Here is a 17,102-nt window from a genome sequence, read left to right on the forward strand (position 1 = left end):
TAAAGAAAACATTTAAAAAAATGCGTGAGTTTATTTTGCTGTCCTTTCTTGTTACCCCCCCCCCCCCCCAAAAAAAAAAAAATGAAGGAATGAAAGACAAAAAGAAAGAAAGGAAGAAAGAATAAAAGAAAGGAAGGAAGAAAAAAGCAAAGGTAAAGAAATGATAGATGTAAAGGAAGGAAAAAAAGAAAGAACTAAAGAAGGAAAGGAAGGAAAGAAAGAACAAAAATAAGAAAGATAGAACAAAAGAAAAAAAAAGGAAGGAAAGAAAGAAAGAAAAAAAAAGAAGGAAAGAAATGAAGCAAGCAATAAAGAAAGAAAAAACAAAAGACAGAAAGTAATGAAAAAAGGAAAGGAAAGAAGCAATAAAACAAGAAAGAAAGGGTAAAAGGAGAGATGGAAAGAAGGAAAAAAGAAAGAGAATAAAAGAAACAAAGGAAGAAAAAGGTAAAGAAAATATGTGAAGGAAGGAAAAAAACTAAAGAAGGAAAGGAAGGAAAGAAGGAACAAAAGAAAAAAAGGAATGAAGGAAAGAAATTAAGCAAACAATATAGAAAGAAAGAACAAAGTAATGAAAGAAAGAAGGAAAGAAGCAATAAAAATAGACAGAAAGGGTAAAAGGAGAGATGGAAAGAAGGAAAACAGAAAGAAAGAATTGAAAGAAGGAAGAAATCAAGAAAAGGGAAAATGATAAAAGGAAAAAGGAATGAAGGAAAGAAGGAAGCAATAAAAAAAAGAAAATGTAAAAGAATAGATGAAAGGAAGAACAAAAAGAAAGACCGAATTTTAAAGAAAGAAAGAACGAAAGAAGAAAGGAAAGGAAGCAAGCAGTAAAAAAAAAAAAAAAAAAAGGGTAAAAGGATAGATGGAACAAAGGGGAAAAAGAAAGAGCAAAAGACAGAAAGAAGAAAGGAAGGAATGAAAGAGAGAAAGGGCTGAAAAAAGGAAGAAATAAAAACAAAGGGTATAAAGAAAGGATGGATGGAATGAAGAAAGAAACAAAGAAAGTAACAAAGAATGAAGGAAAGAAAGGGAAAAAGAAAGAAGGAAAGGAAGGAAGAAAGAAGAGATGAATATAGGATGGATGGACTCAAGAATTAAAGAAAGAAGGAAATCAAAAAAGAAAGAAAAAGAAAGAGCATTAGAAATAGAGAAAAATATTAAAAGGACAGAAAGAATGAAAGAACGAAAGACAAAGAAAAAGGGAAAATTAAAAAAGAAAGACAGTAACAAAAAATTAAAGAAGAGAGAGGAGAAACAAAGAAAGATTGAAAAGAAAGAAGGAAAGAAAGATTGAAAGAAAACAAAGAAAGAAAGCTAAATCTATCATAAATAAATTATCAGTTTCTTTTTGGCTCAATTAAGATATAGCTACGAAAGAAACCAAGTGTATCAACACACACACAAATGCATATGTTGGGCTATCATGTATTCAGACGATATCACTCGAAACCCGATCTCTTTGAACTAAAACAGAAGTGAAAATTTCTCCTTTTACTGCTTACAAATGACAGAGTTACCCCAATTTTTAGGAAATATGGACATTATAAGAGCTCTTCACTAGTGTGAATGTGAATTTTGACAGTTCTGTGAGAGATTTCTGCCAGAGGTTAGCCAAGCTTCGTTCGTTTGGAATTTTTAGTCATAGAATATTTTTTATGTTTATGTTGGACTAGCGAATTTGACCATTTCTGGAAAAGTAATTACTGGCCCAACAATGGTTTTCATTACTGTTTATGTCGGATCCATAAAGCTTGCTATTTTTTTAAAAATTACTGGCCCGACATTGATATTTTTTACTGGTCATGTCGGACCAGTAAATCTTGCTATTTCTGAAAATCGACTGGCCCGACAGTGATTTTTACCGGTCTGGGACCGTCGGACCGGCGCTAGTGTCGAGCCCTGTTTAAAGATATATTACCCATGCTAAGTCACATAAGCACAAGTATGATATAATGAAATACAGAATTGAAGTACACTTGAATTAGCAATATTGAGATCTCTCTTCCAAGAAAATTCTAAACTAGTCCTAAGATATGAAATATAAACATTTTCTAATTCTCATTTACTGATCTATGAGTATAGATATGGAAATATAATTAGTGACATGATTGTGTTTCTCTCCACCAGGTCTCGTGTCATTCTTGATGACTTCCGTGAGGCGTACTATTGGTTACGTAAGAACACTGATGATCATGCCCGTGTGATGTCATGGTGGGATTATGGCTATCAGATTGCTGGCATGGGAAACAAAACAACACTAGTAGATAATAACACCTGGAATAACAGCCATATAGCATTAGTAAGTGCAGTTTATCTTGTCTTTGGTATTTATAGTGGATCTGTATTAACCCTATCTAGGCCGGGGTATTTTGGGAGTTCATATGGGGGGGGGGGGGGGGGGCTCCCAGGCCCCCCCTTGAGATCTCGGCCATCGACCGCGCGATCGCACCAAAAATTTGCACGCGGGTTGCCTAGGACATAATCTACAAAATTGTATAGTAATTTATTTCATGCGAATCACTATTAAGTGATTATGCTAATTTATGTGTAATTAGTATGCGAAATCATACTTTTTCCTCTAACTCCCTAAATAAAGCTCCGAATGTTTTAATATTTGGTATAGAAACTCTTTGTGGTGTTCTTAGCAAGTGTACATGAAAAAATTGCAATATCAAATCATTTTCTTATGTATTATATTGTTTTTTGCAATTTCTTATGTATTTCTTTGTTTTTTACCTTTTGTTTTTCATTGTTTTTTCAATGGAATTTTTGTGGGACTCTTCTGAGATCAAAAAAAGCATAAAATAAATACATTTAGACCAGCAAAACTAAAAATAATCATACATTTATGAATTTTGGTTGAAAACACAATTTACATTGACTTTGTACACAAAACCACGTCTTTGAGCAATTTTTGGTCTGACATGCACTTACATAATGTTGTGTAATTTCGGAACCACGTACCCGGGTGACACAAAATTGGTCTCAAAAGTTGCGCAAGACTTGAAAGTAAAAAGTCAGTGAGCGGCGCAGTCAAAAAATTTTGCGTGGCGAAAATATCACGCGATTCGTTGAGGGGGGGCTCCGATGGCCCCCCCCGGCCTAGATAGTAGATAGGGTTAAAGGGGGTTATCAATAATTTGTCTTGTTTGAGACAGATCCCTTGATTTAAAAAAAAAGATCCAGAGAAGATCCTGCTTGGAATTGCAGATAAACTAACATGATTGAGATAAATTCATGTTTATCCCATAGGACTTCAAAGAATTTGGTTATGACCAACTTAATTCTCATTCCCTCTTTTTTAGAATGTGTATCTTTAGGAAATGTGACAGCCCGTTTTAATTGTTAATAGTATAACATCAATTTATCAAAGAAGTAGATGTAGTAAGATATTTACACGTAGAGAAGCAAGGTACTTCTATTTTTTCCACACTTTTCTTAATTAGGGGAATTACTACTGTAGTTACATCAATGGTAAAGATTCTATAAATTCTCATGCTGTGGTATTTTTCTATTAGAGTTCAGTTTATCTTGTCTTTGGTATTCATAGTGGATCTGTATTAAAGGGGGTTATCAATGATTTGTCTTGTTTGAGACAGATCCCTTGAAGTCCAGAGAAGATACTGTTTGGAATTTCAAATAAACAAACATGATTGAGATATATTTATGTTTATCCCATAGGACTTCAAAGAATTTGATTATGACCAACTTCATTCTCATTCCCTCTTTTTTAGAATGTGTATCTTTAGGAAATGTGACAGCCCTTTTTAATTGTTAATAGTATATCCAAATCAATTTATCAAAGAAGTAGATGTAGTAAGATATTTACAAGTAGAGAAGCAAGGTACTTCTATTTCTTCCTCTCTTTTCTTAATTAGGGGAATTACTTCTGTAGTTACGCCAACGGTAAAGATTCTATAAAGTCTCATGCTGGGGAAATTGAATTAAATAACATGATTTTTCTATTAGAAGCAGTCCTTGTCACAGAAGTTGTTTTATGATGAAAGAGGGAGTGTGTGGTATTGAGGTTATGTTACGTTACTTCTGAATTGATTTCTCACTCTTAACAAAATGCATTTTGATTTTCCTATCAGGTTGGAAAGGCCATGTCTTCGAATGAGACAGCAGCGTATAAGATAATGAGAGAATTGAATGTTGACTACGTCCTTGTGATATTTGGTGGTGTGATAGGATATTCTGGTGATGACATCAACAAATTCTTGTGGATGGTTAGGATAGCAGAGGGAGAACATCCAAGAGATATAAAGGTAATGCCATGGAAGTTAATTACAAAATGATATTAACATTTCTTTAAAAAATAGGATGATATCAAATATAAAGTTTAATTCTGTCATGAGATTGAAGTGAGATTGAAATACTTTTCTAAGAGTGATTGACATATGATTTATAATGGCTCTGAGAACAAACGTTTGATCTGAGATTTGGAAATCACCGGAATGATAAGAAATTTCTAAATTCTGCTAAAAGTCACATGCACTACCTACAGAAATGTAGGTATGGACTAGACTACGCACAATTTTTTTGCCCAAATATTTCAGCTGGGTTTTCATTTAATTTCAGACCATCTAAGGTAGATTGAATATCAATTCCAGTTGGTATAAAAATTGTAAAATGAACAAAAAAAAAGAACCTTAGAAAATCACAATGTACTACAATTATTTGTATGTATAAACAAAATAATATGTGCATAAATGAGTATTTGCTGACTAATGTGTGAAAATAAGCATGGCATTTCCGGATGGATGTGACTTTTTTGAAGCACTAACAATGTCAGAACAGATCTGTAGATATATATGATGGAATGGTAACACTCTGCAATGACTTTTAAGCCTTTCTATCTAAAGTATTGCTCACTGCAATTGCTTAAGTTTTGATTTAACAGAACATGTGTCCATTGTGTTTTTTTACAGGAAAGTAACTACTTCACACCCAATGGGGAGTTCAGGGTGGACAAAGCAGGATCACCTACCCTACACAACTGCTTAATGTATAAAATGTGTTACTATCGCTTTGGGGAATTGCAGGTCAGTATGTTACTCAAATTGCATTTTTTGCCATTCCTCATGAGAAAAATTATCAATTCACATCATATATTCAGTAAAATCATTCACATTAATTGTTCTAACTGCCCAAATCCTTGAAAGAAAAGAATCATGTAATAAATAAGAACATTGGTAATGGAACTGCCCTGCATACTTTTTGTCTCGCCTGCATAGCAGAGCGAGACTTTAGGCGCCGCTTTTCCGACGGCGTCAACATCAAATCTTAACCTAAGGTTAAGTTTTTGAAATGACATCATAACTTAGAAAGTATATGGACCTAGTTCATGAAACTTAGGCATAAGGTTAATCAAGTATTAGTGAACATCCTGCTTGAGTTTCAGGTCACGTGACCAAGGTCAAAGGTCATGTAGGGTCAATGAACTTTGGTCAATTTGCGGGTATTTGTTGAATTACTATCATAACTTTGAAAATTTATGGATCTAGTTCATGAAACTTGGACATAAGGTTAATCAAGTATTAGTGAACATCCTGCCTGAGTTTCACGTCACATGACCAAGGTCAAAGGTCATTTAGGGTCAATGAATCTTGGCCAAGTTGGGGGTATTTGTTGAATTACCATCATAACTTTGTGAAAATTTATGGATCTAGTTCATGAAACTTGAACATTAGGTTAATCAAGTACCACTGAATATCCTTTGCGAGTTTCAGGTCACATGACCATGGTCAATGGTCATTTAAGGACAATAAACTTTGGCCGTGTTGGGGGTATTCGTAAAATTACCATCCTAACTCTGAAAGTTTATGGATCTAGTTCATAAAACTTGGACATAAGAGTAATCAAGTATCACTGAACATCCTGTACGAGTGTCAGGTCACATGACCATGGTCAAAGGTCAATAAACTTTGGCCATGTTGGGTTAATTGTTGAATTGCCATCATAACTTTGAAAGTTTATGAATAGAGTGAATGAAATGTGGACATGGGTGTAGTTGACAAGTCTTAAGTCACTGTTCAAATGTCATTTATGGTCAATGAACGTGGTATTATGTCATTATATGAATGGTGTTTTTGTGAATGATTATTTTATAGTAGTTTTCAAAGTTAGCACTGCTGCTATATTAAATCGCGTAATGCAGGCGAGACTGCCAGAGGCGTTCCACTTGTTATTACAAGTAACTTCCATTGATAATGCAAATTAAAGACAATAACATCTGAATAATTACAACTGAAGGAAAGACTGTTTATGCTTGTATTGAGTTTAGTGAACATATAACAGGATTTTGAGATACAAAGTAATGCAGATAACACTTTACATTCTTGTCAAGATAGTCTGTTTACAACCCTATGTGCAGCTGTAAGTGAGTAAAAAGGAATGGTCCTTGTATTTACGTATATTGTATTAACGGATATCATGGAAAAAAATAGATCTTAACTATGCTCATCAGACCTATCAGAAATCTTGCAACGAGTTCTGATATCTGTATTGCTCTTACCTTTGTCCCTTTTGTTGTACTTCAGCTTGATTTTCGGTCACCGGCAGGCTTTGATCGGACAAGAGGAGTAGAGATTGGGAAGAAAGATATTTCCTTTGAACATCTAGAAGAGGCATACACCACAGAACACTGGCTTGTTCGTATCTACAAGGTTAAACCACTCAGTAATCGTGTTCCCAATGAGAAACCTCTTAAAACAAAGGCAGGAAAGAAGAAATATGTATCTAAAAAGGTAAGAAGAGACTGCAATTTTTTTTATACCCACCCCACACAAAGTTTGAAGGAGTTAAACTGTGTTTGAATTAGTGTATGGTTTGGCGGTTTGTCAGACGGGCTGTCTGTCGGTCTGTTGCAAATCTTGCAGATGTTACTTTTCCTGAACTTTTGCCTGAGGAGGTCATAAGCTCCTGTGATGGTTCTTTGCAAAATTGGGGACATTATTATTATAATCAGCTCGCTCATTGCATATTCATGATGAAATGCATGGGACAGTTTCACTGAAATAGCGCAAAAATTAGGAATTCGATAGCATCCATATTTTGCATTAGGTTATGAAATAAAGTGCTGAGCTTGTTTTAATTCTAATATAATTGATAAAATCATATTATTTTTCAGCCTGGAGTACCCTGTAAATGACTGTGATTTCATGGAGCTTATACTTTAATCTACACATATTGAGGTGAATTTATGTGTTAAATGTTGAAAATATCTGTTACTTGAACTTTACATTGTTTCTAAACTCCTCTTGATCTTTTTTGTCTAAAACTTGATACTTTTATTCTTTTTTGTTCTATATACAGACAGGTAAGAAAAGGCGTGGATCCATCAAGAATAAACCAGTAGTGAAACGAGGCAAGCGGACAAGAGGAAGTGGCAAAAATAATAAGAGAATATGAATCCATTCACCTTGCCATGATACTCCAAGAACATTTGATGAATTTTCAATACATTTTGGGTGAAATGGCCTTCTAGAATTAAGTAGTTATGGGTTAGATATGGGTGGAATAGTAAGATAAGTGATTCAACGGGAGTATCACACCAAAAATTAGTAGTACTTCTTGTTATGTCTTTGTGTGTTATGTCTTGTTGGAAAACCAAATCATCATATTTTTTCTTTCAGGATTTTTGTCCGTTGCTGTATTATCCAAGCTTTCTGAAAATTAATGCAACCCAAGCCAATTCTGTAAATATGACTAACTTAAATATGAGTCTGACTAATTATGCATGATTTCTCAGTATTTATGTTTTTTACAAAAAGAGGGTTCTTTAAAAAGAATTTGAATATTCATATTTAATACCTTACTTGACAAACCAAGTACTATTACAGAGCTCCAGACCCTTTGTAAAACCAACATAATTTTTATTATTTCGCTTGAAGATGTCAGATTTAATCCATAATTGTATTAATAGAAAATGATTTATGAAGCACGTAATAAACAAGACACTCTATGTTCTTTAAACAGTAATAAAATTACACATGTATTTATATATTTCAAACAAAATGTTTTGAAGTTTTATGAAACCAATCATATAGGTAGAAAATTACTGATACAACATGAAAATTAAAACCGAATGATTTGAATGAAAGGTAAGCAAATATATGTTACGTTTCTTGGTATTTTGCAATTAATACTTAGGTCACATTAGATGTATTATGACCCTACAGAATCTGTAAACTCATTGCATTTTACACATTCCTGTATTGCCAGCATTGAGCATATGAAGGCAGGCTCTGACTTCATGATTTCAGATGCTCACTGCAGGCATCATGGCCTGTACAGTTTTGTTATGTCTGTAAACTGGAGACTTTTTGTAGATGGTGTTTTATAAACAAGTATTGCAGGGACCCTGGTGATGGCTTAGGTGATCATATATAGTGAAGTGACTGCCGTTTTTGTTAGACATGTGGGAGAGAGTTAAAACAAATCATACAGAGATTGTAAGGCCACTGTATGATTATGATCTCTGTACAAGTCGTTGCATGGAAATCGTAGAGGCTGAGGAGACCACAGTGCAAATGCACAAGTGCTATACGATTTCTGCTCGGCATCTGTACAGCCCACCCCCTTGAAAGAAATCATATAACATCCGCAAATAATGTGAACACATGTGTTGTTGACCGAATCATCCGTGAAGCCTCAGAAATCATGCATTAGTCATAGTTATTGTATGATGCCCCTGTTAAATGTGACCATATTGTTAAAATTGTCTCCATTTTACTAATGGATCATGAATTAATGAGATGGAATGCTGTTTTTTAGTACACTCATTTGATTTTCATGTATTGATTCTATTGGGAAGATAAGTATACCTCCCTGTATCGGCTTGACATATTCCTTCAATGAAAAACATGTATTGACTTTTGTTAATGCAAGATGGGCTAGGGCAAGACTGTGTTAAACCAAGAAAGGCTCGAGCAAGCTTCCAGCTTGTCAAGACAATCTTAGAAGTAGTTTGTTGTGAGATCTGCTGACTATACTAAATATTCTAGATTAAATTTGGCTAGTTCTGAAGACATGAACCAACCAGATGAGCATTTAACATAAATTGTTAACAATTTATGTTATGATTTTTATTCTAAGTCAAAGGGTGATTTCAAGTACACTGTTGGTGTTGGTATTGAGAGCGTGAAAAAGGCTGCTGAAAGGTTCAGAATAACAATGACATCCCACCTCATTTGCCTGATCATCTCTACTTCAATATAGATCTAAGCTTCGTCACGGGTTTCATGATTTCACACTATCATCTTAAAGAATCTAAAAGATTTCATAATATCAAGAGAGAAAGTAAACCACTCTTTTTGTATTGCAATGTGTTGTTATGTTATGTTATGTTTTACATGGTTTCTAAAATCAATTTACTGTTTGCAAGGAACCTTTGTTTTGTTTTGTTTGTTTGTTTTTTCACCTTTTGAAAAACATGCAATGACAATTCTGTAGTTACACATTTCACCAGATATACTGACAATTGTAATGTTACTTACAAACAGCTATATGAAACACCCACCAGGGAGTGTTTCACAAAGATTTAAGTATGACTTATAGTCGCACTTCAATGGCGATGCTTACATGATATGCAACACGCAATATTATTGATCAATACGCAATAAAGTGCGTTTTCTTTGCCTAATCTGACCAATGCATTCATGCCTTTTAAAACACATGCAACTATGCATTTAATTTAGACTCTGTCATACTTAAATCTTGTGAAACACCCCCTGGTCTTTTCCATAGAATGCCGATGTATACTAATCAGGTCCAGAGTATTTTGTTAAGTGACTTGGAAATCAGTTCATCATTTTAAAAATGTAGAAGTAGCTCCAGCTTAATTGAAAATTTTACTACATAACGTTAATTGCACTGTCATATTAGACATGTACTGCACTGTTGGGTGTCGAAATCTATGTCCAGAAGTTAAGAATTAAAAAAAAAAATTGATGATTAAAGATGAGTATCTGTATATTTTGAACTCAAATTTTAGTGAGTTATGAAAATAAGAGCTTTATTATTTGTTGAGTCTAATATGGTGTGATTAGCTGTCTCCAACTACTGTAGCCATAGTAGAGTGCAATTGTTGCCATCTTTTGTTTTTTTAATATCACATTCATTCTCTGTTTTTATTTTTGTTTTTGTTGCACTGTTCATAAGTTAGGATGATGGATATATGAATAATCCAAGATGTCACCAGGACATCATTCATATTTAACACTTTTAAAATCTGTTGCTGATGTCAATTCATAAATGATGTGATAATCACACCACAAAACATATTTTCAGACTTTTTCTTCAAGTCTAAAAAGACTTTAACGTGGAGCGTTGTGGCCCAGTGGATTAGTCTCCGGACTTTGAAACAGAGGGTCGTGGGTTCGAATCCCAGCCATGGCGTAATTTCCTTCGGCAAGAAATTTATCCACATTGTGCTGCACTCAACCCAGGTGAGGTGAATGGGTACCTGGCAGGAATTTATTCCTTGAAATGCGTGTGCGCTGTAATCTTAGTAATTACGGCTGCCAAGCTACAGCTGGGGTAATAATATCCAAGTCCTTTGGAAGCGCATAGAGACATTATTCATAATCGTGATATGCGCTATACAAGAACTGTTTATTATTATCATTATTATTATTTAAAAAAATCTTGCAATTCTAGTCATTAACAAAATTTAGGTATACAACTACGTTGTAATGAATGTCTTCTTTGTTGACTTTTTATTAACGTGACAGTCTGACAATCTCTTCCTGGTTACAATTCATTTTGACATGTGGCAGTCAAATATTTTTTTCTTAAAATTCTTCCCAGACTTTTCTTTAAAAGTCTATAAGCACTTTCACTGCTAGACATCAACAATTGTTTGATAATCTTGATACTACAACAGTGTAATTATGTTTGTTGATTATTTGTACTGGTAGCAGAGTAATCTGTAATCAGTTTTGTATCGATTTTCATTTCTATTTTATTACTTCTTGTATCTGAAATCATTGTAATGATTATGAGATTTCTACTTTGTTACCCTTGTTTTTTTTTCTTTCTTCACATTTTGGAAATGATATCATTATGGACGTTATTCATATTACACCCTCAGGGTGAGAAAAAAAATTATGATGAAATGAATGGTGGTTGATGGCTATTTTTTATGTATCTGTGATAGTAACAAATGGGATATTGTCATCTTGGTATTGTCTCTGAATATTTTATGGATGTGATTTACTTCTAGTACGACACATATGTCTTGGTAAGGGTTCACTCCTGCTTGCTCTCCAACCATTTGGAAACTTTGACATTGTCAAACTCAACTTGGCGTTCTTCATTTGGTCTTTGTACCACTTCATCTAATTCCCAGTTTGCCTAATTGTCTCATATTTAGTGTCGTCTGAACTTTGAAGTATTTGGGTTAATTTTCAGTTCAGCTGTTTAAAAACAAGATGGTGTTTCAACCGATTGATAGTTAGCCCAAGTCCTCATCAGTCCTTGTGACTATTAGACTAAGTGCTAGGTAGGCGGAATGTGATGTGGACCAAAAAGATGTAACCTGAATGAAGATAGCCCATCTTGAATTTACACCAAGTGATTATAGACACAGGGCCTGTTGCAGTAAATTTGCCATCCATGGTAACGATGCTTAACAGCTAATCAGAATCAAGGACTTCAAACCAGTCGACATTGGATGGCAAAGTTACCATGATAGCAACTCTTAGGTAAGGAGGCCCTGGTTAACGTAAACCATTGTAGGAATATGTGAAATATGCTGTTTTCGCATTTTATACAGAAATCACATTTATTTTCACACTGTTGTGGATATGTGCTGGAAATTTTGAATAAATGTTCCTGCTTTGAAAACAAAATTGATCATTCGTACTTTGTTGTTACTCTACATTTAAGCATGTAATAAATACATTGGAAGTGGAATATGAGTAGTACATATATATTTCATTACATGGTTTAGAGTACAATGTAATAGGACTTGAGGCATGTTGGTCCCTCAAAATTTTGCACAGCTATTCTGCAATGGAGAGAGGTATCACCATGCAAAGAAGTGCAAATTTTGCAATTAATTGCTAGGCTTGTGATTGATTTGACCTAAATTTGATCTGAACTTTCTTGCAATGAACCATGTCTGCCTCAATATTTGATTTTAATAAATGGGGAATTTGAATAATCAAACAGGCATGACTGTCAAGTGCGTGAGACTTTTTTTTATTTATTTACCTATACTGCTGCTTGACACCAAATAAGGAATACGTAAAACTGATTAATACAGTTATTAAAAGATCTAATCAAATCTCTTAAATCATTATGTTGTTTCCTTTTGATTTGTTTTTCAATAATTGTACATGAAAATTGATAACAAAATATAACTTAACAATAATTGTTGACTCAAGCCCCCATCATCTATTCTGGCCTGACATGCCCCACTCGGCCCTGATGGTCGGTCCAGTTCCTGGCCTCCGCAGCTTGCGATGTCTCTTCCACTCTGCCTCCGCAGACAGTTGCCCCTTGATGAATAGCCCCCAGATCAGAGAGATGTGGCTTCGACGAGTTAGTGGATGAGATCGAGCCCCCAATGATGACATGAATTTTGATGAATCATGTCGGAGAACCCGCGGCAGCTGTGGTCGTTATCTCGTCACCGACGTAGTCCCTCAATTTTAACTTTGACTGCCTATACTAACATCTGTGGTCTATTCTAGCTTAGGTGGTTCTCTCTGAATTACTGAAATTAACCTAATATACCCTACCGTTACTAGGACTAACTGTAAAATTTCTATAAATTAATTAAATGAGTGCATAAAGCAATACATTCTTTATAACAAAAGACGCTTCCTGTGCACTTGCACAAATCTATATATAACTATTTAAAACACTTCTACAAAATATGTCATCCACCTGATAGGGATGTGATGGATATTCCTAACACATGTACATTTTTACCTAGGTTTAAATATTCACAACACATGAGCTGTCTTTATAAACTCAGAACATGAGTTAGATTCAATAAATTCTTCCCTGACAATGACATTAAAAATATCAAAACCTGAAGGAAGAAAGTTCTGGCATATTTAATTTTAGTTGAGCAGCATATTGACAAAATATACCTGAATTGTGCAATATGTTTAAATGGAACCAAATTTAGCACACATGTAAGATATATGCGAGAGACATCTAAAATTCTCTCTATGGGGCCCTGTTTTTCAATTAGCAATAGGGCCATTTTTGCTATTAACATAACCCAAATGAATAATGGAAAGTAGTTTCATAATAGTAGAACATCAGGAGTTAATTTTCGGATTTGTTTAGAATTAAAAAAATTCTAAAAAGAGAAAAAAAGAAAGAACTCCCCCCCCCCCCTGTAATCAACTACTTTGACAAAAAAGAGATTTTTAATTTCCCACACATGAAGTTTATGTCAAACAGAGAACACCTAGAATAGGATCCATCTAAAATTCTACCATGGGGGCCAACCCATTTTGGTGAATTTAGGTAATGTATATGCACCAGTAATAAATATTTGAATTATTAAGTGTTACATATTTAAGTAAAATAAACTAATAGATAAGGCAGGGGCAGAATGGGCCATGGTTTCCCATCCCCCTCCAAAAAAAAAAAGAAGAGGAAGAGAGAAAGAAAAGAAAAAGGAAAGGAGAACCCGGGGAGAAAGATAAGAGGAGGAAGAACTTCAAATAAAATAAGGGGATGGGAAGAATTGGAAAATAAAACTTTTCAGGTCAACATGAAAAAAAATATTCAGCTCTCACATTGTCCATTTTCACATGCAAAGGGGTTATATGGCAAATCAGCTCTTTTTTTTTCAAGTCAATATACAGATAAACATGTCTTGGGCTTTGAGCTTTCATTATTTCATTGAGTGTTTCGTGATTAAAAAAAAAGTAAAATAAAATATCCCGTTTCCTGGTCTGAATAACAAAAAAAATCAGCTTGCATTGGGCCTTCACTTTATTTAATTAGTGAGATATGTATCCTCTTCACGAATTCCTTAAATTGCCCCCTTTTCAGGTCAGTATATCAAAATTTCAGCTCACACTTTGTGCTCGCATTAGTTGTTCAGTTAGATGCAGGCGCGGATCCAACCGGGTTAGATACAATATTTTGGGGAAGCTGGGTATTGTTAAAAAACAATATGGCCCCCAAAATGGCTCCGCACCTGGCGATGAGCATCATATTCATGATTACAAAAAGTGCTGAGAAATTTCTTGTTTTTGGTACAAATAATTTTTTAATGAACTTTTGTGGTACACGTGTAATCATCATTTGCTGTACAATGGAACAATTTTTTTTTTCTTCACTTCTCGTGGTCAACACAGTTTCAACACAGAATATATAAACAGGGTAATGCATCCTACTTAAAGGACAAGTCCACCCCCAAAAAGAGTTGATATGAATTAAAAGAGAAATATCTAACAAGCATAAATTTCATCAAAATCGGATGTAAAATAAGAAAGTTATGACATTTTAAAGTTTCGCTTAATTTCACGAAACAGTTATATGCACATCCTGGTCGGTATGCAAATGAGGAGACTGATGACGTCACCCACTATATTTCTTTTGTATTTTATTATCTGAAATATGAAATATTTTAATTTTCTCCTCAATATCACTGAAGTGAAACAATTTTTCCTCCCTGCATGTGGAATTAGCATGGCTTGATGCTATATGGTTCAGTCAAGTTGGTCCTTATCAAATCTGTAACAAAAATGAAATATTGTATAATTCACACAATAAAAAACAAAAGAAATAGCGAGAGATGAACATCATCGACTGACTCATTTGCATGTCACTGAGTTGTGCATATCACTGTTTTGTGAAAAATAAGTGAAACTTTAAAATGTCAACCTTCTTTTTACATCCGATTTTGATGAAATTTTCAGCGTTATGTTAATTTGATTTTTATCTGTTTATTCAAATCAACATTTTTCTGGGTTGGACTTGACCTTTAACACAGATTTATAATCATCTGTGGGGAAAAAATACATGTAGATCAACACTGTTGCGTGGGGGACGGTCTCCAATGTCTATTTAAAGATTTTTAATATTAACTCTGTAGACAATTTTTATGTTCTTCAAGTTATAGAGTGTGTGCCAAACTGCCATTTCACCAAAAGATCCTTTAAAGTTATCGTAGTGATTATTATTTTAGAGCTATTATATCTTCTAACATATGCTTCAAATTTTGAGCGTTTTATTAAATTTTGAGTATTTCCAATTGTAAATATATTCGGAATATATCTGAGACCATGCAGCCTTTCAATAAATTCTTGCATGAATACGAATGATTATAGGGCTAAAAATTGTTCAATTATACCGTGGAGACGTCCCTGGGGGAAGGGGTGGGGGCATTTGGGATGGATGGCTTTATGGTTGAAGACTGTTCTACTGCGCGTGCGCAGTGATTGTATGTGTCATCATTTTGCATTCTGCACGGTGAATGCCGAATCTCAATAGGCGTTTTCCTGCATCGAGGTATCTGCTGCTGCATGCATCACGGCCCGCTTGTGCCCGCACCGTACCCGTGCCCCGAAATCAAACCAACGACCCGTATACTTCCCTGGCGCTGGTTTGGACCCGTTCGCAAGCTCTTATCAAAAGTAGGGAGACCAACACATGAAAGTAAGTTATTGTGACTAGATATGCCATTAATGCTATAAACCCATGGCCAGGTTAAAATGTGTTGTGTATGATGATCATATTGAAAATTGAGTGTGTGAACATGGTGATGAACGAAAAAGAAGACCCCGGTGAAGAAGACGCGATGCAAAGATCAATGCATGGATGGAGGCCGAAGCCATCTAACGTTAGCCAATGAATGAATTAAAAATTAAGCAAGGCCATGCCAAAACTAAGGTAGAACACCCAATTTTCTAGCATGTCTGTCCCTGGGGTGCTAGTATGCTTTTGCACGATTTTAGGCAAGAGTTCCATTGCATTAGACCAAAACAAAGCTTCGGTCTCTGTGTTATGTTGGTTGTTCCGCTGAACTCCGTTGGCTCCACTCACCAAATACAGAGACCGAAGTGGGCCAAAATTCTAGCACGATCTGTACAGGGGACTCAAACAATGGCCATATGTTTATGTATTAAGTTCGGATAAAACAGGGAAGTGAAGTTACGCGACAGCCGAAGTAAGTCACTATTTTTTCCCCTTTTACTTAGGTTCATTTTTCCCTGTTTTACTTTTGGTGCATTTCAGGCCAAAACGGAATAATAATTTTATTTTGATACAGTTCTTTTTATATATTTTTATGAAATACAGACAAAAATCGATGAGCCCCGTCGGGGGGATTTTGCATTGTTTTTTTTGTTACCCCCCTAATGCCTGTGGCTGCGCGATAGCGAGCCGTCTGTGTACAAGGAGATATTTTTTAAAAAATAAAAATGTTAAAAAACTCCTCGAAACAGATGGCTGCCAGCTGTCTAGAGTTCCATTAGACCAAAAGCTTCAGTCTCTGTATTTTGGTTGTTCCGCTGAACTACGTTGGCTCACTTAAAATGTCAGAAATTGTTAAATAAATCCCCAGAAACGACGGTTATTCCTGTCTAAGTTAGAGTTATATGCAACCCTACTAAATTTGAAAATAAAACATGGAGAAGGTTCAGAATAATCTAGCCCTAATCATAATTAATGTAGATAGAACATACCGTATATGATGCCTGGGGGAGTGAAAATACATACCAAAATATGGCTTTATTCCGTCAAATTTTGAGCAGGATCTAGTTCGTGTAATTGTCCATAGACATTGGTTTATTTAGTCAGTACAGGGTCTGTGAGTCAAGACTACGGTAGTCAAAATATCGGCTGATAATCATTAACCCCTTCCGGTATCAGCGCTTCTCGCTAGCATAGCGGGCCGGGAAGAGGTCTTGACTGGAGATAAAACGAGGCGAGTTCGAGTCTCAACTAAGGTAAGCACCCAGGGGGGGTACTCGACCAAAAAAGTAGTAGATATGTGCCGCGGGCGAGACACAAAAAAGGGGGCCTTGGAGCAGGCTTATTGTAAAAGGAGGGTCCTCGGAACGGGCTTCGGAACTACAAATGTTTGTGAAAACGGGGGTCCTTGGAAGTTGGAACGGGTC

The 17,102-nt window shown here is 35.1% G+C and overlaps 2 protein-coding genes across 4 annotated transcripts in view; both read left to right on the forward strand.

The window, feature by feature from the left end:
• Positions 1–11,858, forward strand: part of LOC129257718 (dolichyl-diphosphooligosaccharide--protein glycosyltransferase subunit STT3B-like) — a 43,792-nt gene extending 31,934 nt beyond the window's left edge. For both annotated transcript variants that reach the window (XM_064096515.1, XM_064096516.1), the window contains exons 14-18: positions 2,131–2,302; positions 4,098–4,271; positions 4,935–5,048; positions 6,546–6,752; positions 7,321–11,858. In XM_064096515.1, coding sequence (XP_063952585.1) covers positions 2,131–2,302; positions 4,098–4,271; positions 4,935–5,048; positions 6,546–6,752; positions 7,321–7,416 — 763 coding nt within the window. In that variant the 3' untranslated portion in view covers positions 7,417–11,858. The remainder of the gene's footprint in view (positions 1–2,130; positions 2,303–4,097; positions 4,272–4,934; positions 5,049–6,545; positions 6,753–7,320) is intronic.
• Positions 11,859–15,402: 3,544 nt separating this feature from the next.
• The window catches only part of LOC129257717 (tropomodulin-1-like), a 33,141-nt gene continuing 31,441 nt past the window's right edge, over positions 15,403–17,102 (forward strand). The window contains exon 1 of one of the 2 annotated variants that reach the window (XM_054896109.2): positions 15,403–15,639. The gene's annotated coding sequence lies outside the window, so the exon portion shown is untranslated. The remainder of the gene's footprint in view (positions 15,640–17,102) is intronic. The other variant, XR_010292965.1, reaches the window with a different exon arrangement.

The sequence above is a fragment of the Lytechinus pictus genome, chromosome 3 (assembly GCF_037042905.1).
Source record: "Lytechinus pictus isolate F3 Inbred chromosome 3, Lp3.0, whole genome shotgun sequence".
NCBI lineage: Eukaryota > Metazoa > Echinodermata > Echinoidea > Temnopleuroida > Toxopneustidae > Lytechinus > Lytechinus pictus.